Here is a 26705-nt window from a genome sequence, read left to right on the forward strand (position 1 = left end):
GAGTCATAGATGAGTCAGTGGGTTATTGAGTCATAATTGAATTCTGGTAAATTCGTTTGTGCCCTTTGAAAGCTGCCCTTAGAAAGCGAACCGACTTGTCGAACCGACAATTGTTTATTTCATTAGTTTATTTTCACCTCGGTGTCCTTTAAATAAATGAAATACTTTATAGATCCATACAACAGTAGTTTGGGTAAAATATTTTCTTCCTAACTAAACAGCAATCTTCAAAATATATACCTGTTATTAAATTCTGACCAGTTAATGTCTCAGCAATCTAGTCACAAAACAATTACTCTAATTTTCTCCATACAAATCTATCAGTTAATGGGCTGTTAAAAGATTCAACATTTCCACTCTTCAACAGTTATCATAATGATAGCGTATCAGTGAGGCATAACTGTCCGCTCCTGGTACACACTTCCAATAATGATTGGCTAATCACTGACCACTTTTGCCACCTCAATTAGTGTGAGGGATGACAGATATTACAAATATTATGAGTAGACTGTGTAGGAAAACTCTCATACTACATTGAGGTGATGGAATTGGATAGTGACTGGCCAATCATAATTGAAAGTGTGTACCGGGCATAAGGCTGCATACACACATCCAATTTTGATTGGCCAATCACTGACCAATTTTGCCACCTCCATGTACTGTAGTATGAGGGTCATTAGATTTTGAATACTATGAACAAATTAGGTAGGTAAGCTCGCATAGTACACGGAAGTGGTAAAATTGGCCAACGATTGACCAATCAAGATTGATGGTGTGTACATAGCCTTACACATGCTTAGTTGATCACTCACAAGGTAACCTAGGTGGGTGCCTAGGGCATTGTGGGTGTCCAGGATCCTGTATGCTGTCTCCTGCTGGCCCCCAGCCCCAACCATGCCTTACAAAAAATGTTTTATTACAGAACATTTACGAATAATTTAAATTATCGTTCATATAAATGCATACGAAAAAGCTATTTTTGAAATAGGGCTGTAATGCAGAACGTCTAGTACCAGGAATAGTTTACAAAAAAAATCCATGCAATGTGAAGACTCGAGCTGAAATGTAATTTCATTGCTTAGATCCCAGTGAACATTGTGTAACAAGACAGACTTGGCTGCTTGGTGACATGGGGCCTATGCTGTGCCTCATATGCAGCAGTTTACTTAAAGGCACTATGTATTCCCAGCAGTGTGGGCTGGAAGGGAGATGTGTTTGTAATAAGTTTATCAGATGTGCTGGACAGAGATGACAGCCAACTGTGAGCGACTTATTACCCACAAGGCATTTAACTTACGTACTCTCCCTTTACAGGCGATGGAGCAATGCAAAGATGCTGGATTGGTCAGATCTATCGGAGTGTCCAACTTCAACTGCCAACAGCTGGAGCTGATCCTGAACAAACCAGGGCTGAAGTACAAGCCGGTCTGCAATCAGGTAGAAGATGTGTTTAGATCATTTATTTGGCATTCTTATAGCTACATAGTGGTCTTTTGGAGTAAAGAACTGAACTCTGAGCAGTGTAACAAACATTTATCATTACAGTATAATTAATTATCCCCATGCACTAAAAATGAACCGTGATATCTGATAGTGATCATTTCTTACTCAGTCAGAACCAAAAAACTCTGGTTCTCTTGCTAGTAAAGGTAAAAAATTACTCAAATCAGTTTCACAGTTGATGCGGCCTTGATAGAGAAATTCACTTTGGAAAAGTGGGTCATGTGACCTCTTGTCTATTTACGTCACACGCAAACGCAGAGCGGTCGCGGCCGGGGGTTCCCGTACTGATGCAGGAGGAGGTTGCATGCTATAGTACGCATGCAGCCCGGCCAGAAAGCCGGACGACCAGAAGGCAGGGCCACGGGGAATTGCAGCTAAACAAGTGAGCAGAAAGGAGAACGTGGGTAGCAGATGCATCAAAACAGTTCACCATACACGGCTGCTCCCCCAGTTTCTCATATGTGATTGGGCTCTCGTATCCTTTCAGGACTAAGGTATCCTTTAAGGTAAACCCGAGCTGAAATCTCCATGACAAAACAGATAATTACCTAGATAGAGGGAAGCCTCTGGATCCTCCATAGGCTTCCCGTGTCCTCCTCGTCCCTGCTGTTGCTCACTGGATCCCTCTGGAAGAGCCAGGCCACTTTCCTCTTCATGCATGAGAGCAGCCATGCTGTGCCTGCACAAGTACAGCTAGGCCTGTGCAGTAGCACAAGTACAGCTAGGCCTGTGCAGTAGCACAGAGGGCAGTTGACATCAGATATCTGACAAGCTCATCAGACTTCTTTCAGAAGTCCACTTGTGGCAATGGTCGTCTGGAGGAGGACTCGGAAAGCCTCTGAATGATCCAGACGCTGCCCTCTAACTAGGCAAGTATGTTTTTTTTGTGTAGCTTTCAGCTTGGATACACTATTGATACAAGACATGGGCTTACTTCTACAACTGATTTATGATCAAACTAGAATAGTAGCAGAATCCTTGCTTGGAAGGATAAAGTTCCTATTCTCAAGCAAAAAGCTAGGAAAACCTGTATAGAGATTGCCTGGTTGGTTACATCTGAGATACTCTGGAGTGCCTGGCTTGCTGTAAAGGGGCTTGAAGCATGGGAAAGGGGAGAACTAAAATGTGAATTTAGGGATGCACTCTACTACAATGAGGTGTCTTCCGCTTCCTCCACGATGCTCCCTGGGCCTATTTATAGATCTGTGACCCAGTCTTTCCTAGAGATACTGTTTGATTTGAACTTTTTGTTTGTATTTTTTGTTCGTTTACTTGTGCTGGTTAACTTCCTGGGGACCGCACTTGTGACTGCCTAAACCTGATGCGGCATAGTATTTACGCCGCCTGCTTGTAGCACTCCTGTCACAATCGCACCCACCTGAGAGGTGAGATTAAGTTGTCATATGACAGATGACATCTCCCCTCACTGATCAGGAGCCATAGTGATTAACTCCTGATCACATGATCGCCGTCCGATTGTAGTAATTACTGAAAGCAGTGGCGGTAGGAGGGGAAGAACTAGACGACCGGGACTCACCTTCCTGATGTTCCCCTGGCAATCGTCGCTCCCCTGATGTCATCAAGCCGGGACCAGAACTTAGCGTCAGTGCGAGCATGGATGCTGGGCAGAGCTGCTCATTGCTGGAGCTTGCGAGGTGAGTAATGGATGCTGACTATACAGGGGACACATATCTGTACTGGGGACACCCATGCCTAGCTATCTATACTGAGGATACCGTTAGCTAGCTATCTAAATGCGCCGCCACCCCCACATTTGAAAATGCTCTGGTCCTTAAACGAATACTTAAGTCAAAAATAAAAAATGATTTTTAATCACCTGGGGCATCCCTCAGCCCCCTGAAGCTGTATGGTGCCCTCGCAGCCTCGCTCCAATCCTCCTGTCCCCGCCGGCGGCTACTTCTGGGTTCGGTGACAGCTGCCGACAGGCTGGGAACGCGAGTGATTCTCCGCGTTCCCAGCCGCTATATCACCCTCTATGCTGCTATAGCGTATAACATATAGCAGCATAGAGGGTGATATAGCGGCTGGGAAAGCGGAGAATCACTCGCATTCCCAGCCTGTCGCCAGCTGTCGCCGAACCCGGAAGTAGCCGCCGGCAAGGACAGGAGGATCGGAGCGTGGCTGCGAGGGCACCATACAGCTTCAGGGGGCTGAGGGATGCCCCAGGTGAGTAAAAATCATTTTTTATTTTTGACTTAACCTATTTTGGTTCCTGGACGTAGAAACTACGTCCAGGGACCATGCGCTCCCCCGCGCGCTCCTGCGGCCGATCGCGCGCGTGCACGCGCGCTCCCAGCCCGCGGTTCGTTAGCCAGGCAATCAGTGAATCGGGCTATGGTGCCCGATCACCGATTCCTCTCCCCCGCTGAAAAAGCGACAGCTTCTCTCAGAAGCGGCACCTTTTCTGGCTGTTACCTCCCCCATGCGTCACTCTAAGCGTATGTTACGCTTAGAGTGACGTTATGTAAACAAACTCATGGCCGCCATCTTGTGGCCAAAAAGTAAAACTACAACTAAAAGTAAAAAAAAATAAAAATCAACACACATTTACATTATAAACCTATAGTTTACCTCCCACCCTCCCAAAACTACCCAAATAAAATGTTTAATATAAAAAAAAAACATGTAAATATTTACCTAAGAGTCTAAACTTTTTAAATATCAATGTAAAGATGATATATTTCTATATTTTTTTAATTTTAAACTTGTAAATAGTGATAGATGCAAAACGGAAAAAATGCACCTTTATTTCCAAATAAAATATTGTCGCCATACATTGTGATAGGGACATAATTTTAACGGTGTAATAACCGGGACATATGGGCAAATACAATACGTGAGTTTTAATTATGGAGGCATGTATTATTTTAAAACTATAATGGCTGAAAACTGAGAAATAATGATTTTTTTCCATTTTTTTCTTATTCTTCCTGTTAAAATGCATTTACAGTAAAGGGACTCTTAGCAAAATGTACCCCCAAAGAAAGCCTAATTGGTGGTGGAAAAAACAAGATATATATCAGTTCATTATGATAAGTAGTGATAAAGTTATAGGCTAATGAATGGGAGGTGAACATTTCTCAAGTGAAAACGACGGAACGCAAATGGGTTAAGTATCCCTTTAAGGGGGGATGGATGGCTGCCTAATATCCAAATAATAATGTCATGCAGATATGGAGAGGAGGCAGCCACCCCTAGAAATGCAATGCATTACCCTTCAACTGGATGGCACTTGTTGCCTGACAGATCAGTAGCTGGTCTATGCAGCAAGCATGCAGTTCAGCCTATACTGTATATACAGTGGAGGAAATAATTATTTGACCCCTCACTGATTTTGTAAGTTTGTCCAATGACAAAGAAATGAAAAGTCTCAGAACAGTATCATTTCAATGGTAGGTTTATTTTAACAGTGGCAGATAGCACATCAAAAGGAAAATCGAAAAAATAACCTTAAATAAAAGATAGCAACTGATTTGCATTTCATTGAGTGAAATACGTTTTTGAACCCTCTAACAATAAAAGACTTAAAGGAAAGGTTCAGGGAGGGTGGAGGAAAAATAAAAATCAATTTCCACTTACCTGGGGCTTCCTCCAGCCCGTGGCAGGCAGGAGGTGCCCTCGCCGCCGCTCCGCAGGCTCCCGGTGGTCTCCGGTGGCCGACCCGACCTGGCCAGGCCGGCTGCCAGGTCGGGCTCTTCTGCGCTCCAAGTCCTGGTACTTCTGCGTCCCACCCTGGTGCTCTGACGTCATCGGACGTCCGCCGGGCTGTACTGCGCATGCGTAGTAGTTCTGCGCATGCGCAGTACAGCCCGGCGGACATCCGATGACGTCAGAGCGCCGGCGTGGGACGCAGAAGTACCAGGACTTGGAGCGCAGAAGAGCCCGACCTGGCAGCCGGCCTGGCCAGGTCGGGTCGGCCACCGGAGACCACCGGGAGCCTGCGGAGCGGCGGCGAGGGCACCTCCTGCCTGCCACGGGCTGGAGGAAGCCCCAGGTAAGTGGAAATTGATTTTTATTTTTCCTCCACCCTCCCTGAACCTTCCCTTTAATACTTAGTGGAAAAACCCTTGTTTGCAAGCACAGAGGTCAAACGTTTCTTGTAATTGATGACCAAGTTTGCACACATTTTAGGAGGAATGTTGGTCCACTCCTCTTTGCAGATCATCTCTAAATCCCTAATGTTTCGAGGCTGTCTCTGTGCAACTCTGAGCTTGAGCTCTCTCCATAGGTTTTCTATTGGATTAAGGTCCGGAGACTGACTAGGCCACTCCATGACCTTAATGTGCTTCTTCTTGAGCCACTCCTTTGTTGCCTTTGCTGTATGTTTTGGGTCATTGTCGTGCTGGAACACCCATCCACGACCCATTTTCAGTTTCCTGGCAGAGGGAAGGAGGTTGTCGTTCAGGATTTCACGATACATGGCTCCGTCCATTTTCCCGTTAATGCGATTAAGTTGTCCTGTGCCCTTAACAGAAAAACACCCCCAAAGCAAAATGTTTCCACCCCCATGCTTGACGGTGGAGACGGTGTTTTGGGGGTCATAGGCAGCATTTTTCTTTCTCCAAACACAGCGAGTTGAGTTAATGCCAAAGAGCTCTATTTTGGTCTCATCAGACCACAGCACCTTCTCCCAGTCACTCACAGAATCATTCAGGTGTTCATTGGCAAACTTCAGACCGGCCTGCACATGTGCTTTCTTGAGCAGGGGGACCTTGCGAGCCCTGCAGGATTTTAATCCATTGCGGTGTAATGTGTTTCCAATGGTTTTCTTGGTGACTGTGGTCCCTGCTAATTTGAGGTCATTCACTAACTCCTCCCGTGTAGTTCTAGGATGCTTTTTCACCTTTCTCAGAACCATTGACACCCCACGAGGTGAGATCTTGCGTGGAGCCCCAGAGCGAGGTCGATTGATGGTCATTTTGTGCACCTTCCATTTTCGAACAATCGCACCAACAGTTGTCACCTTCTCTCCCAGCTTCTTGCTAATGGTTTTGTAGCCCATTCCAGCCTTGTGCAGGTCTACAATTTTGTCTCTGACATCCTTGGACAGCTCTTTGGTCTTTCCCATGTTGGAGAGTTTGGAGTCTGCTTGATTGATTGATTCTGTGGACAGGTGTCTTTTATACAGGTGACTAGTTAAGACAGGTGTCCTTAATGAGGGTGACTAATTGAGTAGAAGTGTCTAACCACTCTGTGGGAGCCAGAACTCTTAATGGTTGGTAGGGGTTCAAAAACTTATTTCACTCAATGAAATGCAAATCAGTTGCTATCTTTTATTTAAGGTTATTTTTTCGATTTTCCTTTTGATGTGCTATCTGCCACTGTTAAAATAAACCTACCATTGAAATTATACTGTTCTGAGACTTTTCATTTCTTTGTCATTGGACAAACTTACAAAATCAGTGAGGGGGTCAAATAATTATTTCCTCCACTGTATTGTTAAAGTGAACCTCAGCAGCACTGAAAAGGCCTGGTGTTTCTTTAACAGTTTCACAGCATCAGAACTTTGTTTCTCTTATACAAGCCTCATTTTTAGCTGGACAGAAGAAAACTGCCCGGGCTTTTTTCCCCTGATGCTGTGCAAAGCATGATGGGATTTCTGATGTTGTTGTTCTCGTTCTGCTGTTTTGGTGCAATTTTTTTTTTTTTACATTTTGAATTTGACATTTGAAGCCTAGTGCGTGCAGCTGGGAGGGGTTATAAGGACACAGGACAGTTGGAACTGTGTCTCATGCTCCCTGTCACCTCCTTTCAACCAAAAAGATGGCTGCCCCCATGACAAAGATGGCAGCCCCCATGAATCACAAACATTTGCCTGTTCTTTTAAAACAGGGTGGGTAAAAAATTATATTACCTATCTATTCTAATTAACATAACTAATGTAACTTAATGACAGTATGTTTGTTTAGGCTGAAGTTCCCCTTTAAGTTGAGAGGGGATTGCAACCAGCAGAAAGTGCACAGCTTCTTAATAAAAAAAAGTGTTTATTTGTAAAGTCAAATCAAACAGCTTTGTTTCAGCTTAAATTGAAAAGAAAAATATTTACATCAGCTTTTGAGAATCCTTACCGTTGGCAAAGACCAGATTATTCAAATCAGTCTAATTTTACAGGCCAAACCAGTAATCCACAATATGGCTTGGCTTTAAAGAGAACCCGAGGCGGGGTTCTCACAATGCTAGCTGCATACAGAGGCTTGGTCTGCCTATAGAGCCCAGCCTCTGTTGCTATTTTAATCCCCCTAAATTCCCCCTGCGCTCTGTAATCCCCCCTAAAACACAGCCGCGCTGCTGACACGCAGCTTATCAGAGTGGCCTGTGTTTATGTGTAAAGATACTGTCACTCTCGCCTCTCCCCCCGCCTCCTGCAGAGTTCCGGTCCCCGCCCGCGTCCCTTCCCTCGCCGCTGATTGGAGGGAAGGGACGCAGGCGGGGACCGGAGCTTTACAGGAGGCGGGAGGAGCAGCGAGAGTGACAGTAAAGAGATAAACACAGCCCGCACAGCGCGGCTGTGTTTTAGGGGGGATTACAGAGCGCAGGGGGGATTAAAATAGCAACAGATGCTGGGCTCTATAGGCAGACCCAGCCTCTGTATGGGGATTGCATAAATTTCCTTTTTTTTACCATGCAGTTATGGGAAGCAGTATAACCCCTGCTAAAACGCCGCCATTCCACGGCAAAACGAGGGGTTAAAACCCCCCAAATCCCCCCTGCAAAATCCACGACTTTCTTGGTCGTGGATTTTGCTGCTCATGGAGGCAGAGCTATGAGCCGCAGCTCTGCCTCCATGCGCATCAATCGCTGCACGGATCTCCACCTCTCCCCCGCCCCTCTCTGTGAAGGCAGATTGAGAGGGGCGGGGGAGAGGCGGCGATCAGCGGGGATTGACGCGCTGAGAGGCAGTGCTACAGGGCCTAGCTCTGCCTCTTCAGGAAGCGCTACCACGGAGGGGATTGGGGGGTAAAAACCCCTTCGTTTTGCCGCATGATAGCAGCGTTTTAGCCGGGTTATACTGCTTCACATAACTACAAGTTAAAAAAGGGACTTTAGACTTACTTCAGAGTCTCTTTAACACAGTACTTCCAAGGAGGTCAGCAGCACGCCTTGTCCATGCACAAAATCCTTCCCCACAATGCACCTGTGCCTCCCCTATATGCAAATTTGCAAATTGCAGAGCTTCTCTCTGCAGCAGCAGCAAAAGCCAGGTGTGTACCTGGGCAGAATGGGAAGGCCCACCCTGTTCCTTCCCTCCCATTCCAGAATCCAGCCCTGAAAAGTCTAATAAAGACAGCAACCTGGATTGCTGCTAAATAGTCTCTGGACTCTTTCCCAGATGCACATGCAAATTTAAAGTGACCATAGCACAAATAGCGAGGCAATATATATATATATACTGTACATCTCACTTTAAATAATAATCTTGAATTTACTTTTTCCAAACAGGTGGAATGCCACCCCTACCTCAACCAGCAACGGATGCTGCAGTTCTGTAATTCCAATGACATTGTGCTCGTGGCGTATGGAGTACTGGGATCATGCATCGGCGGTGGCTGGTGAGATCAGCTATTCTATTTTCTAATGGCCACCTGCAAATATTGATTGTGTGTATGCTTGCTTAACTTCCCTGGTGGTATGATTCCTTCCTGTACTATTTTTTTATGTGCTTTTAGACCCTAAAAGCAAGAAAAAAAATCGTACCATGAGAGAGCCTGGAGCAGCCCCTGCACTTAGGTATGCCCCGCGTTTACCGGTACTCGGCGTTAAATGCTCCCATTCAAGTGAATATGAGCGTTTGTACTGGTACTGGCACTTACTAGCGTTCGAGGCGACCCTGAATGCTACATGTAGCGTCCTGGGACGGTTAACCGCCAAGGCTATTGTCCCCCTGTGGGGATGAAAACCGCCGACCGCAATTGAAAACAACGGAAAGCCGGTGAAAGCCTGAACGCGCCGCTGCCGAGACGCTGCTGAACGCGCTGCTGCCGAAAACCGGGCAGACTTCCGTGTGAACCAGCCATTACTCACCTCCCTGGGATCCAGCGCTGCAGTTCTCCCTCTGTCCTCCGGGTGACGCTGTAACCTTATAGTGAGATTGCTGACTGTCGTCATGATGACAGTCGGCAACCTCACCAGGGGATGCATAGCCTCTGTGGACAGGAAAAGGAATGGCTGCCAGCGTCTGGATAGCCTGGGGGGTGAGTGTGAGCTCCCACTGCGTGCAATGCTCTGCATGGACCACCCGGCCGGTACCATGAGCATAGCTCGGGGTTACCGCTCTGAGCTGCGGTTTTCCACCCTGAGTGTAGCTCGTGCTTACCGCTAAGGAGGTTAACCTCCTGGGGACCGCGTGTTGTAAATCCTACGACGCACTTGTGGCTGCCTAAGCCTGATGCGGCGTAGGATTTACGCCACCTGCTTTTACCGTTCCCGCTGTTATTGTGTTCACCCGAGAGAAAACATTAAGCTGTCATATGACAGCCGACATCTTCCCTCACTGATCAGGAGCCATGGCGATTGGCTCCTGATCAGGTGTTCACTACGATCGCTGGCCAATCGTAGTGATCAACCTAAGCAGCGACAGTAGGAGGGGAAGAAGAGTACAGGGACTCACCTTCCTGACGTTCCCCCAGCAATCATAGCTCACCTCTGCTCTCTCCAACATCTCTGCTCACTCTGCCTCTAATGTCAGGTCCCGGCTTGATGACCTCATTGACGTCAGTGGCCTCAATTCACGGAGCATTATCAAACGTTTATCAAACACTTTATGAAACGTTTGATAATTTACCTCATGGGTAAAATCTCATTTTAAATTCACTAAAGTGTTATATATTTATCGAATGTTTTACCGATAAAACGTTCAACAAATCTATAACACCTTAGTGAATTCAAAATTAGATTTTACCCATGAGGTAAATTATCAAACGTTTGATAAAGTGTTTGATAAACGTTTGATAATGCTCCGTGAATTGAGGCCAGTGTGAGCAGGGATGCTGGGCAGAGTGGAGGGGAGTAGAGCTGCTCATCGCTGGAGCTTGGGAGGTGAGTAATGGCTGCTGGCTATACGGGGGACACCCATGCCTAGCTATCGATACTGGGGATACTGCTGGCTAGCTATCTACATGCCCCCCCACTATATAGAAATGCTCTTGTCCTTAGGAGGTTTATGTCCATCCTTGTGTGGGCAGGACATAGATATCATGGCAATGGCTGTGTTCCCCAGTAAACAAAATTCTCGTAATTGCACTGGTTGAAATATATGTCCACTAATGGAAAGGAGACTATGCAGCATTTAGTATAGCCAAGCTGAAAACAGACTATTGCTACATAGAATTGTTTCTAATTACATCCTGAAATATTTGTTTGAGGCTAGGAACACATTAGGCACTAGGCAGAAATGCTAGCATTGCGGAAAGTGCTAGCGTTTATTTCTCCTTTAATGAAAGTCTATGGGCCGCATGTAAAAACGCATACTGTAAATTTTGGACTAGAAGACTCACTTTTTCTCCCCCAAAAGTGGGGGAGGGGGGGAGTCACTGTGTCTTATAGTCCAAATGCAGGGAGATCCTGATTTGTGAACGCCTGCCAATACGAACCTCCAACCGCTGCAATGTCAGGGACTCCCTGTACTGTGTCCATACAAAGCAGGACACAGGAGACACAAAGGGGCATAGAGGAGGACACAAGGGGGACAGAGGAGGACACATGGGGCACACAGGAGGACACAAGGAGGACAGAGGAGGACACATGGGGCACACAGGAGGACACATGGGGCACACAGGAGGACACAAGGGGAACAGAATAGGACACATGGGGCACACAGGAGGACACAAGGAGGACAGAGGCGGGCACAAAGGGGACAGAGGAGGACACAGGGAGACACAAGAGGTACAAGGGGGCATGAGGTACAAAGAGGGCATAATCCAGATGTCCCTTCACCATGGATGCAGCAGGTTTAGTATATATTTTTTCCCTGATTTTTGTCCTCTAAACCTGGGTGCATCTTATGGTCAGGAGTGTCTTATAATTTGAAAATGCACAACTTGCTGCATAATTTTAAAAAATGCATGTAAAATGCATACTGTATAATATATCTCAATTGAGATGCAGAGGAATGCGCTTTTGATGCTTTTTATTTTTTTAAAGATATTCTATTTTACTCCATTGATTAGGAAAAATAATAGAAACGCAAATGCGAAACACACCAAAAATGCATGAAAAACCACAGTGCAGAAAAACTGCCTAGTGTGCTCCCAGCCTAACACCAACTATTTTGGGAGTTATGAAGCAAAGAGTGCAAGGTCGGCACTGCTGTAAGCTAAACTTTAATCAACAGGTGGACATACATCACATTATAGCGTGCATATAATAGGAGGTACACATACCATGAGGTGGAGGCTGTGAGCTGGTGGTGGGTGCTGGGCACAGGTTTAGCCTTACGGCCGTTTCGCACTATCTTTGCGCTTCTACAGAGGCTGTACGCCACGAACAGGCAGGCCGGGTAGATATAGTCTTCCATACGGCTTACGGTGGACTTCCGCTCCCTGGGGCCGCCCCTAACACTCCCTCCAAGCCAATTGTGTACTGGAGCGCATTCTGCGCTTCAAATTCGGCCTCTGGAGGAAGTGATACATATTAGCTACGGATGCCGATGCAGACCACACTGTATTAGGTGGCTGTCTTTGCTATTGCTGAACACGGCATCGTAAGTGCGGTTATGCGCCATCTAGTGGCTGTGGGCTAAACTGCAGGTGAATTGCCTTGATCCGCGGCTGCGCAGTACGCTTTGCCGCGAGTGCAACTGCGCAGCCTTTAGCCCGCCTCCAGCCGAGTAGTGGTACCCAGCATCCTCCTGAAGCATACGTCGGGCGCGGCTGGATGCGGGCTAAAGGCTGCGCAGTCGCACTCGCGCCAAAGTGTACTGCTCAGCCACGGATCAAGGCGGCGGCCATCTTAGGGGTGGAATGACGATGCGAGCCGTTCGGTGGGGTCGGGACAAGCCCTGGGGGACTTAGAAGGACTAGATTGATGACGGTACGGAGTGGAGGACGCGGAGGGCGTCCTCCGTGGATTCTGCAGATAAAAAGTTAAAGTGTCATTTTCGTCATTTTGGCCTCGTAAGTCCTTTAAGAAGAACAGTGGAAACAAGAGGAAAAAAATATGCAAAATGACCTTATACTTTTTGAGAAAATCGATTTTAAAAGTTCAAAGAAAAAAAACGATACATTTAAATGCCGCCGGTCAAAGAGTGTGGGAAATATTTCCCAGCAGTTAATAGCAAAGGCCCCTTACATCCTAGCAACACCAAATTTGCAGGATATGTTAAAAAGATAGTGGGAAACAATATTAAAATTTTTTTTTTTAAATTTTTAATTTTGGGGAATGTTCTGTCTGAGCGTGGGAAATCTGAAAAAAAAATTATGTGGGGTCCCCCCTCCCGAGCCTCTGTAATCCCTTGTCCCCCATGCAGGCTAGTATAGCCAGAATGCGGAGCCCCAGCCGACTGGGTCTCCGCACCCTAAGCTATACCAGCCCGCATGGTCCATGGTATGGGGGGGGGGCTCCAGGGGAGAGGGGCGGCCAAGCCTTCCCCTCTCCCGCCGAGCCCTTGTCCACTCCATGGACAAGGGGCTCTTCCCCACCTCCGGTGCCCCAGGAGGAGGTTGGGGGGGCCCACGACTCCCTGGGGGTGGGGGTTCATGGTGGCATCTGGGAGTCCCCTTTAAGAAGGGAACCCCAGATGCCCACCCCCCTCCCAGGAGAAATGAGTGTAGGGGTATCTGAGAGTCCCCTTTTAGAAGGGGACCCCCAGATACCCGCCCCCTCCCAGGAGAAATGAGTATAGGGGTACAAAGTACCCCTTACCCATTTCCACAAAGGGTTAAAAATGAAATAAAAACGCAACAACGAAAAAAGTATTTTATTAATCTAAATTAACCATAAATACTTACCTGTACCTTTAAAAAGATGTTCCCACGCCATTATCCTCGGTCGTGATCCCAAGAATACAGTATCCTCTATCTTGCGATATTCTCTTACAGTTGATTGAAGAATTCCGCCGCCCCAGCGCCACACACGCTGCCCCCGCCGCAGCTTTCAGCTATACGGTATAGCGCGTTTCAGAGGCTCAGGAGGGGGGGGCCACGTCATTTTTTTTTTCAGATTTCCCACACTCAGACAGAAAATTCCCAAAATTAAAAATGTTTAATTTTTTTTTTAATGTTTCCCACTTTTGGTGTTGCTAGGATGTAAGGGGCCTTTGCTATTATCTGCTGGGAAATATTTCCCACACTCTTTGACCGGCGGCATTTAAATGTATTGCTTTTTTTCTTTGAACATTTAAAATCGATTTTCTCAAAAAGTATAAGGTCTTTTTGAAAAAAAAAAATTCTTCTTGTTCCCACTGTTCTTCTTAACATTCCCTGCACATTTGGTGTTTCTGGCATTTAAGGGGGCTTTGCTATTAACCGCCGGTCGGTGCCATTTTTTAACTTTATAAAACAATAAATATCGTTTAATAATGATTTTCAATGAGGCGCCATTTTTATAGCGCCCGCGCCTGGTGCCGTTTTTCACTGCTCCCCCCTGACAAACCAATGAGCATTTCGCAGGTGTTTTTTTTAATTTTTTGTTGCATTCCTCCATTGACTTACATAAAAACCGCGGTAAAATCGAGGCACAGTTGCCGCAATCACATTTAAAAAAAAAAAATCACAACGATTTTGCCACAACGTTACCGTACTTTTAATGTAAGTCAATGGAGGTGTTTAAAAAAAACAAAAATGACCCGCAAAACGCTGTTTGGTGTGTCAGGGCTCTTTCTGACATTATTCTCAGATCTGACTGAATTAGCTGTGTGCTTATTTCTGGTGTTATTCAGACACTACAGCAGCCAAATAAACCAGCTGGGCTGCCAGGTAACTGGTATTGTTTAAGTGAAAATAAATATGGCAGCCTCCATATTCTTCTCGCTACAGTTGTCCTTTAAATATTCCTGATCAACAGAGGCATGAGCCTGATCTTGCCTTAATGCTGGAACCAACTAGGGCGATTTTGGCAGCGTTTTGGGATTGCGGACAATCGCCGGTGATTCCCAACAATGCTTTGCCAATTAAAGTGTGTGGTGGGGAACCCACTAGTGCAATTGAGTATTTGCAATTAAAGGACAAGTAGCATTTTGAGCACATTTGCACTTATTGCTAAGTATATAAGCACTGCAATATCACTTTTCACAGTGATTTTACAGCGCTTTGGGGCGGGGTGAGCGATTAGGATTTTAATAAACTTTATAATACTCACCGGGTGTCTGGATTTCCTGCTTCCGTCCGTAGTCCCACTGCTAAAGGAAGAAGTCACAGACGTTTCTCTGATTGGTCCTTGAGAAGCACCTATGACTTTAATAAAAAAACAAAAACATGTGAATTGCTAATCAGAAGTGCTGTACAGTTTCTATACAGCGCTTCTAAGCACCGGGGAATCACGAGCGCAATCGCACTAGGCATCACTGCACACATCGTTACAGCGATTTTAAAGTGCTGCAGCGATTCCTAGTGTGTTCCAGGCCTCACTTTGTCTCATTTATCCTGGTGGAGTAAAAGAGAAGCCCCTCAGGCTGGAGGAGATTATTAAAGACATTCAGGGCTTAAACCCACTAGCAACCTTTTCAAAGCGCTAGTGATTTGAGAAGCTCATGCTAATGCAATGCTACGGGGGATTTTTATAAAATCATATCGCTCAAGTGGGATCACACCCATAGCATTACATTAGGAAGAGCTTTTGAAATCACAACTGCTTAATAACGATTTAGTAATGTCCGTCTAGCCTGTACTCCAGGCCTCAAAGTGAACTAAGGCAATGGAGTTTTTGAAATACACACAGGCCCGGGGAAAGAATTTTGAGGTCTGTAGGTGAGAGTAAGCCCTTTGAAATAACCAATCCACTTTTTTACATTTCTTTAAGGCCCCGCTCCCTTGCACACTTGCGATGCATTGTCCTGAGCAACTCTTCATATGGTCATAGGGTCATATTTCTGTGGTGCAATGCAGTGCTTGCACTGTATCGCACCGCAATTATAGGTGTGCAAGCTGCCTTAGGGTGAAACTGAACTTAAAATAACTAATTAGATTCTGTGTATAGAACTAACCCTAAATAGCATTTTCCCAGAGTCCTGTATTCTTATCTTGCTTTAATAGTTGAAACTGTAGGGGTGCCCATACATCAGTTGATGTTATGGCAGAGCGACCATGAGACAGATCTCTTTCTGATTGAATCGCTTACACACCATAGACCGATTTGCAATACGATTTCAGCATCAAATCTATCAGAAATAGGTCTGATGCCACCTCCTCCTGCTTGGCCACGCCTGATGCATTTGCTCCATAAAATCTTACCTCTCCGCCAGCATAATTCCTGGCCTTCTTCACCATCACCGCAAGGCGCAAGCGCCTCTACCACATAGCACCATGCGTGTATTATGATGTCACCCACTAGGGCCTGGTGCCATGTGGTACAGGAACAATGATATTTACCTGACTCTCCTGATATTTTTATCATCAATAATATTTGTCCCCCCACATAAAAGAAGCATGCAAATAATGCAATTAGAATTTAATCAGAAAAACTGCTTGAAGGGAACCTTAACTTAAGAAAAGTTGACTTTTACTTACTGGGGGCTTTTTACAGCACCCTGCAGTCTTTATTTTTCTTTGCTGTGGTTCTGATCCACATCGCTGTGTTGCTGTCACACCATGCGCTGTCCCGACCTATGCACTCCTTCTCAATCGTGCTCTCATCACCAGAAGCATTCTACGCAGGTGCAGTACATACAGTTTCCAAAAGTGCAGGTGCAGAATGCTCCTGGCTATGGAAACATGTTTTCCCAGCCAATTAAATTGTCTAATAAACGAATGAGCACTGCTCCAGCCAGGAACGGGGATTATTTGTTGTAAACAAAAAACGAACAGCCACTCCCTCCTCCCTACCCCCCATATAACAAACGTGCAGAGAATAAAATAGAATCTCATCACAGTGAACTCTGGGAAGTATGGTGGCATAATGGTTAGCACTCATGCCTTGCAACTCTGGGTCCCCAGTTCGAATCCAAGCCAGGAAATTATCTGCATGAAGTTTGTATGTTCTCCTTGTGTCTGTGTGGCTTTCCTCCGGGCACTCTGGTTTTCTTCCACATCCCAAAAATATACATACAGATAAGTGAATTGTCTTCCCCCTAAATTGGCCCTAGACAACAATAAATACACTACATGGTACATAAATTACACTATACATACATAGACCTATGAATATGGTAGGGATTAGATTGTGAGCCCCTCTGAGGGACAGTTAAATGACAAGACAATAAACTTTAATGCTGTAGTAACCAGGACAAACGGGCAAATAAAATGTGTATTTATATCATTTAGGTGTTATAAGCATTTGATAAAGTTATGGACGGATAAATGGAAGGAGCACTGAAGTATATAAATTTCTCTGGTCCAAAATGGGATAACATGTGGTGGTCAAGTAGTTAAAACCAAACAAATAATTCAGCCTCCATTAAGCAGGCACTTTTACTACAATCAGCTAATCGAGCAGCTTCTATGGAAATAAGTGTGCCCTTAATTGGACTAAGCATAGTTTATTTTTGCTCTATAGGGTGGATTCAAGCAACCCAATCCTCTTGGAAGATCCTGTCTTGATCTCAATTGGTGAAAAATACAAGAAGAGCCCAGCACAGGTGTCTCTCCGATACATCCTTCAGAGGGGATGCGTTGCTGTAGCCAAGAGCTTCAGCCAGCATCACATAAAGCAGAATCTTCAGGTAACCTAAAATCTTCATTGTTCTTCTAAAATGTTACTCTGCTTTTGTGATAAATAATACTTGATAAACATTTAATAGGGCTTGGTTTACTAAAGGCAACTCTCCAGTGATTCCAAAGCTCCAGGGGAAAAGAAAAAGTGATCCAGTAAACCTGAATTATTATTACTGCATTATTTAAATGATATGTCCAAACAGAGATCTAAGCTTACCATCTAATCAGAATGTTTTGGCCATATTCACAGTAACCGTTGCAGGAACACAACAGATTGGGAAAGCAGCGCCGCATGGCACTTCATTGCATACAGTGAAGTATTCAGTCGATGAAAAGTAACTTCCCGTGAACCAGTAACACACATGTTTTGCGGTAACACACTGTATTCAGTATACCATGCCACGCCACACTCCATTGTACTGCAACGTTTCCGCCACACTGTGAACATCGCATGGGTGGTGCAATGCAGTGCGGCAAGCTGTGTTACAGATTGGCCACTATGCTGCACCACTTTAAACGGGGCCTGGTGGCCCTTTTACACTTGCAGGTTAAACCTGCATTGCGTTACCCTATTTTACCGCAAGGGGCCGCAAAAGCATTGAAAGTCTATGGAGACTTATTGTGGTCTGTTGCAGTGCCCTGAAAAAATCTGAGCTGACGCAAGGGCAGCAGCACCTTATCGCAAGCACCCGACATACCGTACGTTGCTTGGGGCAATAGAAGTCTAAGGGCGACGTAGTAAGTGTATACGATAGGACACAGTGCGTTGCACATGCGTGGGCCGACAGGAGTCCCAGTGACTTCCTTCCTGCCCAGCAGGGAGTACGTCACTGAGTAGAGCGCCGGCGGCACTATGCATATGACTGTCGGCGCACTCTGCCGCAGGGTCATATAAATGAGGGTTTTTTTCCACTGTGGGGTAATGCGGCAGGAGCATCGCATCACACCGCACCACAAAAAAACAAGTGTAAAACCGGCCTTAACCTCCTTGCCGGTTATCCCGAGCTCAGCTCAGGCCCCGCTGGGCCGATCTTCAAAATTTTTTTTCCCTACACGCAGCTAGCACTTTGCTAGCTGCGTGTGGTACGCGATCGCCGCCACGCCGAGCCCCCCCCTGCGCAGCCTGGCCAATCAGTGCCAGGCAGCGCTGAGGGGTGGATCGGGATTCCCTCTGACGTCCCGTTCTGTACGGGATTTCCTGCTTACTCTGATCGCCGGAGGCGATTGGAGTGGGTGGGGGGATGCCGCTGCTCAGCGGCTATCATGTAGCGAGCCCTGGGCTCGCTACATGATTTAAAAAAAAAAATTAAAAAGTGCTCTGCTGCCCCCTTGCCGCGGGAATTGGACCGGCAAGGGGGTTATGGTTAGTCATGTTTACCCAGTGGCTAAAAATCCTGTTTTGAAGTTGTTTGATGATGTGTCCAGAAGCAGCTTTGTTTAGGAGTTTAGGTGCTACCGTGCTGATATGCTTGCTTGATTATCCTGGCAGATTTGATAACCATGATCTGCCAGGGAGCCCAGCAGCATGTCTGTATAGCAATTGTTACTGAATTGTCACCTAAAATGATCACAAAAAAAATGCAATGCTTATATGTGAACATGGCAATATTCTGAGGCCGGGTCCACACTGCATATTAGTGGTGACTGCACCGCCAGAAACAGTCCTTCGAGGAATACCGCGTTACTATGCGGTATTCCCCGCCTGGCATCCGGCCAAGCAGGAAGTGACGCTCACTTCCTGTTTAGCAATCAATGAGGTGTGCAGAAGCGTATTTCTCGTGAGGTCGGCCTCTACACCACCGGGGCCCCGGGCCGGCGGCTGGGAGCAGAGCTGCTGTGAGGGACATATCAGCTGCAAGATGCTGGAGGAAGCCCTGGGTAAGTAGATCTGGGGTAGCTTAAAATGCCTGATATTTCCTATAACCTTCCTGGCGGTAAGCCCGAGCTGAGCTCGGGCTATGCCGCCGGAAGGCACCACTCAAGCCCCACTGGGCCGATTTGCATAATTTTTTTTTTTTGCTACACGCAGCTAGCACTCTGCTAGCTGCGTGTGCAATCGGATCGCCGCCGATCCGCCGCTATCCGTCGCGCCGCAGCCGCCCCCACCCCAGACCCCGTGCGCCGCCTGGCCAATCAGTGCCAGGCAGCGCTGTGGTGTGGATCGGAGTCCCCTTTGACGTCACGACGTCTAGGACGTCATCCCGCCCGTCGCCATGGCGATGGGGGAAGCCCTCCAGGAGATCCCGTTCTTTGAACGGGATCTCCTGATCTCCGATCGCCGGAGGCCTTCTCTCGCTACATGATATAAAAGAAAAAAAAATGGCTGTGCTGTCCCCTGGCGGATAAACTTAGGGAAGGCTACTTCTGCATTTGATTGGTCCATTTCCAAGCTGCATATATTTACAGAACTTTGACATCAACTCAGAATTATCAGCATCTTGTTATCCATACCTAAATGACATCTCTAATTTCTCTCACCAGGTCTTTGACTTTCATCTCAGCACTGAAGACATGGAAGCCATTGATGGCCTGAACAAGAACCTCCGTTACTGGAAATGCACCCTGTGAGTATGCAGGCCAGATAACATTATGCAGCCGCACAGATAAGGCAGGTCTATTATAGATACCCATAAGTGTACACTTTGCTGACACCAATGTCTTCTTTAGGCCCCATTTCCACTAGGGCTGAATTCATACTGAATCTGTAGCATTTCTCCGCAGAAAAGTTGCATAGAGAAACCTATTGGCCTATGTGGCCAATGACTTTCTATCCAGATCGCATGGCATTGTGAATCTGGATGACATGCTGCAGATTTATGCAGCACATAACCGAATCCCTGGCTGTGCATGGCATGGCTAAGCCATCTGGAGGCGTGCTTGCATCACTTCAAGTGCTGAAATTACATCTTAAGACAACAACACCATTACTCCAAATGGAGTGTGGGCTGGCGCACACCAAGAGCGCTTCTGAGTGCTTTTAAAAACGCTAGCGCTTTAATAAGTGCTTTTCTAATGTATTTGAATGGGATGGAGCACACCAGAGCTATGTTTTTCTACCAAACGCAAACACAGGTCCTGTAGCATTGAGTGATTTTCCAAGCGTTTTTGTTACAGAAGCTGTTCAGTCCCAGCTCTACTGTAACAAAATATAAAAAACCGCTACACCAAAACGCTCCAGAAATCGCTAGGAATGATTAGAAAATCGCTTTGCACATGCCTAGAATTGCTCTGAAAAAAAATCACTTCTGAAAGAGCTGAGCGTTTGCGATTATGCTAGCGCTTTTTGGTGTGCACTGGCCCTCATTTGCTATGAGTTTCATTTGAGCTTACTGACAGATCTAGAAATTCAGAACAAGCCTGAAATATGACATTTCTGAAGATATGAAATTACAAAGACTCGTGCAGAAGTGATCTTTGTACAGCAGAGTGCCCGTTATCTGGAATTCAGGCAATGGATAATCAGGAATAATGGATAACGGGGACCTTTCTTGGGAGTGTTCTGCGGGGTTTGCCTGGCCACAAAATACTCACTGAGCCTTCACTGATCCTCCAGCAATGCCTTGTACCACCTCGCGTTGCGATCTCCTAGCGGCTTCTGGCATCCTTGCACACAAGTTGGTGTGCATCATGACCCGAATCGGGTCAGCTGGCACTCCGACTTCTGTGCACGGGGGAAGCTGGAAAGCTTCTAGTAGCTCGCGAGGTGATGCACGACGTCACTCGAGGTTTGGTGGAGGCTCGGTGAGTATTCTGCCTACACATAGGGGGAGATTTGTGCTTTTTTGGCTGGTCACTTAAAGTGTACCAGAGATCAAAATAACTAAAGATTTGATACTTACCCAGGGCTTCCTCCAGCCCCATAAGCTCGTCTGAGTCCCACACCGTCCTCCCGCGGTCTGCTGATCAGCCCCGGTAACAGCTCAGCCGCGTCCAATCCTGAGCTGGGACTAGGGATGGTCGGAAATGCCAATTTCCGCTTCTAAGGAAAATCCGCTTTCCGCCATTGCCACTTTTCACTAATGCTTTCCGCTACCGATTTACCACATTCCGATGCAGTAATTTCCGCCGACTTTAACATTGATTTTCTCAAAAACTGCAAGGTCTTTTTGAAAGATTTATTTTCCTCTTATTCCCACTCTTCTTCTTAACATACCCTGGAAATTTGGTGTTTCTAGCACCTATGGGGCCTTTGCTAATAACCTCCAGATTCTGCGTCATACCGCATAGCGGTTTCGATGCAGATTTTTGCTGTGATTTCCGACAATTTTAAGATTGATTTTCTGAAAAACTACGAGGTCTTTTTGAAAGATTTTTTTCCCTCTTGTTCCCACTCTTCTGCTTAACATACCCTGAAAATTTGGTGTTTGGGGCTTTGCTATTAATCTCTAAAGTAGGTGGTATACCGCATATCGGTAATGCGGATTTTCCGCATTTTACATTAGTCAATAGCCGCTGAATATAACGGTTAATAGCAAAGCCCCCGTAGGTGCTAGAAACACCAAATTTTCAGGGTATGTTAGGCAGAAGAGTGGGAACAAGAGGAAAACAATCTTTCAAAAAGACCTTGGAGTTTTTGAGAAAATCGATGTTAAAGTCAGTGGAAATTACCGTGAAAATCCGCATCAGTACCGCTATGCGGTATGATGCCAAATTTAGAGGTTAATAGCAAAGCCCCCATAGGTGCTAGAAACACTAAATTTTCAGGGTATGTTAAGCAGAAGAGTGGGAACAAGAGGGAAACAAATCTTTCAAAAAGACCTTGTAGTTTTTGAGAAAATTGATGTTAATTTTGGCAGAAATGTCCACGATTTCTGCAAAAATCCGCCAAACGCACTTGCATTACCGATTTCCGATGCGGAAATGCAATTTCTGATCGGAAATGCGGAAATTGCATTTCCGCTGAATCCCTAGCTGGGACTCAGACGAGCTTATGGGGCTGGAGGAAGCCCCGGGTAAGTATTAAATCTTTACTTATTTTGATCTCTGGTTCTCTTTAAGCAACTGGCAAGCACATGTATCCGGCATCAGGTGATCCCCACCGGTGCCGGATATTAGGGACTCTGCTGTATATGAAACTTTTACAACAAAAGTGGGATTTCCCTTTAGTGTTTCTGTATAGTTTTTAGAATGGTTGGTTGCTCTAGTAACGTATTTGTTTACCTGTTTAAGTTAATCCTGTCCTGTGTCTGGTTTTCCTGCTATAGGTGGAAGAATCATCCCAATTACCATTTTGACGTGGTGGAATAAATGCAGAGAGTTGTACAAGAATTCATGCAAATCACTGGTGTCTGGACGGAGCTAGAAATATAATATTTATTAAAAGAGTTTCACAAAATGTCAACTATAAATTGTACTCCTCCTCAGTTATAGCAGAAATCCAGCATGATCAAAATGACTGAATGGCCCAGTACACACCAAAACCGCTAGCAGAACCTCAAAACGCTAGCGGTTTATGGAGCAGATTTCAGAGCGATTCTAGGCATGTTTAGAGAGGTTTTCTAAACATGCCTAGCGTTTTTTGGAGTGTTTTTGTGTAGCAGATTTCATATATTGTTACATTAAAGATGTTACTGAACAGCTTCTGTAACCAAAACACATGGAAAATTGCTCTGATCTAGCATTTTCCAGAGCGGTTTGCATTTTTTTACATTGAGGCAGAAAAGCTTCTGCAAACCGCAGACGTGCAGCAGGAGGCATGTTTGCGGTTTGCTAGAAACCTCAAACAGCTGGTGTGCACCAGCCCATTGAAATACATTAGCCAAGCGTTTTCACAGGCGGATGCGGTTGGCGGATCGCTGCTAAAACCACTCGGTGTGTACTGGGCCAATCTGCTAATAACATTCATTCTGTGTATGGTCTCCTTTATTCTGCTTGACTGTTAAGTTCAACCTGGCTAAGGCCTCTTTTCCATGGGCAGTTGAACTGTGTGCTCAGCGAGCAGTTACCAGGCAGCAGTGAGCAGTTACCAGGCAGCAGTGAGCAGCTGTGAGAGTTTGAGAGGCATTTCACTGCCTATCAACTGCTCGTGGAAAAGAGGCCTTAGAAGCAGTGGCGTAGCTAAGGAGCTATGAGCCTCGGTGCAAGTTTTACATTGGGCCCCCCAAGCATTCTATACATAACAATTCATATGGTGAAACAAAACCTGCCAATGACGTCCACGGTATGAGATGGAAGCAGATGAGGGGAACAGTTTATTAATGATTACCACTAGTCGAAGCATATAGAGAAGTGATGGTGATCATTACCAGCATAGCACTATTATAGAGCTAATAATGCGTATGAGGGTGTTCCCCTAGTGGGTCCCTCTGGTCCAAGGGCCTCGGTGCGGCCGCAACCTCTGCAGCCTCTATTGTTAGACCACTGCTAAGAGGTTATGCTAACTTCACCCAACAAGATGCTAATAATTTTGCCTTACATGCAATTTTAGTGCAAATTATATAAAGTTTGGATCAATGAACTTCCTGTCAATTTTAATTGGTCTAGTTCCAATCTGCATATAATTTGCATTACATTTGCATACAACATGGAATAATTAGCATTTTATTGACATCTCTATTTACCAGCTGTTAACCTACATTCCCACTCGGTAGCAATGACTCCATGGCGGTGCTTGTATATTGCACACTGGGCAATTTCCAAGGACCCCAGACCCTTCCAGGGTCCCTAAGTCCCCCCCCCCCCCCCCCGCCTTATCGGCAGTCTTTTTAGGGGTCCATGTGTTCTGATGGTGACATTCAGTGTGGCAGATTGTACAGCACAGCATAATCTTAGCTGTCTGGCCAACACACTCCTCCTCCTTCCCTTCTCATGGCGTCCTTCCATCTCCATGGCTCCCCGCAGCAGCGATTCTGTGCCTATAGTCTGCCGACATGTTACATATATAAATACATGCCTGCAGGGAACGAAAAAGAGGTGCCAGCAGGGATGGAGGCTATAGTATGCGCCGCATGATTGGCAAAGGAAGGAAGACAAAGGGCACCTCAACATCACAGTCTGGGGAGGGAGAAAAAGTAGGGTTACCTTAAGGCCCAGTTTAACCACCTGGGCGGTATGGACGAGCTCAGCTCGTCCATCACCGCCGGAGGCTGCCGCTCAGGCCCTGCTGGGCCGATTTGCGCCAAATAAAGAGCAGCACACGCAGCCGGCACTTTGCCAGCCACGTGTGCTGCCCGATCGCCGCCGCTCTGCGGCGATTCGCCGCGAGTAGCGGCGAAAGAGGGTCCCCCCAGCCGCCTGAGCCCTGCGCAGCCGGAACAAAAAGTTCCGGCCAGCGCTAAGGGCTGGATCGGAGGCGTCTGACGTCAGGACGTCGGCTGACGTCCATGACGTCACTCCGCTCGTCGCTATGGCGACGGTGTAAGCAAAACAAGGAAGGCCGCTCATTGCGGCCTTCCTTGTTTATTCTGGGCGCCGGAGGCGATCGGAAGAACGCCTCCGGAGCGCCCTCTAGTGGGCTTTCATGCAGCCAACTTTCAGTTGGCTGCATGAAATAGTTTTTTTTTAATTTAAAAAAAACCCTCCCGCAGCCTCCCTGGCGATCTTATCAGAACGCCAGGGTGGTTAAACAGTTGTTAAAAAAAACGGTCCGTTCGCGTAACGGATCCTAATGGATGCAAATGGTTCCAAACTTAACCTATGGCTCTGTTCACATCTATCCATTCGAACGGATCTGTTCCGCACGATCCGCTGAACGGACCACAACTTTTCTTCTGCAGCAATTTTTCCTGATCACTGAGCCGAGCGAAACGGAAATGGACGCTGAAGCACAGCATTGGGGGCAATGAGAAAACGGAATGTTTGTTCACACTAGTGAAGAAACGGACAATTCTGGACAGAAAGATCCACTTTGGGAGTGGGGGTCTGGGGGGAATGTGGGGAAACGGAATGGAAGAAGCTGAACGGAAACAGTGCAACGGAGTGAAAACAGATCCAATTAAACAGTGATCAGATCCGTTTTCATCTAAATTGCAAGTGTGAACCGAGTCTTATACTGCTACATTGTAAAGGGGTGCCCCAGGGGTGTGTGTGGGGGGTTATTCTAATACTGCTACATGGATGGGGGGAGGCAAAAGCTAACATAATACTGTTATATGAGGGGGGGGATGCAAAGGTCACCTAATGCAGATACTGGGTAGGAAGACCACCTAGTACCACTTTATTAGGAGAAGAGGAGTCCACGTTCATTATTGCCCAGGGTCCCATTTTACCTGTGTTAGGAACAGCAAGATTTTAAGAAGATGACAGAAGCATCACACTGTTAACGGGAAGGTCAGAGCTAATAAAAAAAAGGATCCACTTTCCCAGGGCTTTCTCCAACCCCTGACAGCCGATATGTCCCTCGCTGCAGCTCCGCTTCTAGCCGGGGGCCTGGGGTCCCCTCCATTGCAAATGCCAACCTTGCCAGGCATCTTCTGCACCTGCGCACCGCTCGTGCTCACGTGGTCTGGAGCATTCTGCGCAGGCGCAGAAGTACTGTGCCTGTGCAGAACGCTCCAAGCCATGTGAGTGTGATCACGAGCGGCGCAGTCACAATAGATGGCAGCCGGCATCTGCAACGAAGGGTACCCAGGGCCACTGGCTGGAAGCGGCGCTGCAGCAAGGGACATATCGGCTGCCGGGGCTTGAGAAATCCCCGAGATAGAAGATCTGTTTTCTTTTTTTTTTTTTTTTTTTTTTTTTTTTATCCTTGCATCTGTCCCTTAAAGGGACTCCGAGCAGTGCCTTAAATTAAAAGAGCCAGGAGGATGCCGGGGGATCTCGCCACCTACGGTGAGCTGGAAGAAGCAAAACTTGTGATCATACAACCTTTTCACAAGTGGTGGAATTTTCATTCAAGGGGTGTTTTCCTTTTTCTAATAAGAACAGAGTATTGACCAGAGTCCTCTGACTGTGGGAACTGCTGAAGAACAAGATTATCACACCTCTTTTTTTTGTTTTCATTTTTACATGTTCGTTATGTATAAACTTGTCAAATAAGTGAAATATGGTTAAAATTACTTGATTTAATTTTTTTGTTTTTTTTCATGTTGATATTTCATGTTATATTCTCTTATGCTCTGTTTTTTGTATTTGGCATGATTTATCTTTAAAAGGAAAAAAAAAACACAAATAAGAAGAAAGTTAAAAATAAATAAATAAATAACTTGATTTATACACATATGACTTTGAAATGTAAAAGTTCTCTACAGAGTTTATATAGGTAGAAAAAATACAAAGTCTTGTAAAAGTAATACCTTTTAATGGGTAACTGATAGAGTTAAATAATGCAAGCTTTCTGGGATCTAGTCCCCTTCTTCAGACATATTTCCAGATGTTAGCTGAAGTAAAACACTGATGCAGGTAAATAGTAAACACGAAGATGACAGTTGTGCTGGTTAC

General features: G+C 46.0%; 1 protein-coding gene and 1 long non-coding RNA gene across 2 annotated transcripts in view; one reads left to right on the plus strand and one right to left on the minus strand.

The window, feature by feature from the left end:
• Positions 1-22825, plus strand: part of LOC137561629 (aldo-keto reductase family 1 member C1-like) — a 52140-nt gene extending 29315 nt beyond the window's left edge. The window contains exons 6-10 of the mRNA XM_068272940.1: positions 1315-1437; positions 8965-9074; positions 17170-17335; positions 19809-19891; positions 22532-22825. Coding sequence (XP_068129041.1) covers positions 1315-1437; positions 8965-9074; positions 17170-17335; positions 19809-19891; positions 22532-22574 — 525 coding nt within the window. The 3' untranslated portion in view covers positions 22575-22825. The remainder of the gene's footprint in view (positions 1-1314; positions 1438-8964; positions 9075-17169; positions 17336-19808; positions 19892-22531) is intronic.
• Positions 64-26650, minus strand: LOC137561630 (uncharacterized). Its single transcript, XR_011030075.1, has 5 exons — positions 26561-26650; positions 22488-22625; positions 14818-14912; positions 1298-1427; positions 64-146 (listed from the first exon to the last, which is right to left on the minus strand). It is a non-coding gene; the product is annotated as an uncharacterized lncRNA (long non-coding RNA).
• Positions 26651-26705: the final 55 nt, after the last annotated feature.

Source organism: Hyperolius riggenbachi, chromosome 3 (assembly GCF_040937935.1).
Source record: "Hyperolius riggenbachi isolate aHypRig1 chromosome 3, aHypRig1.pri, whole genome shotgun sequence".
NCBI classification, from domain to species: Eukaryota; Metazoa; Chordata; class Amphibia; order Anura; family Hyperoliidae; genus Hyperolius; species Hyperolius riggenbachi.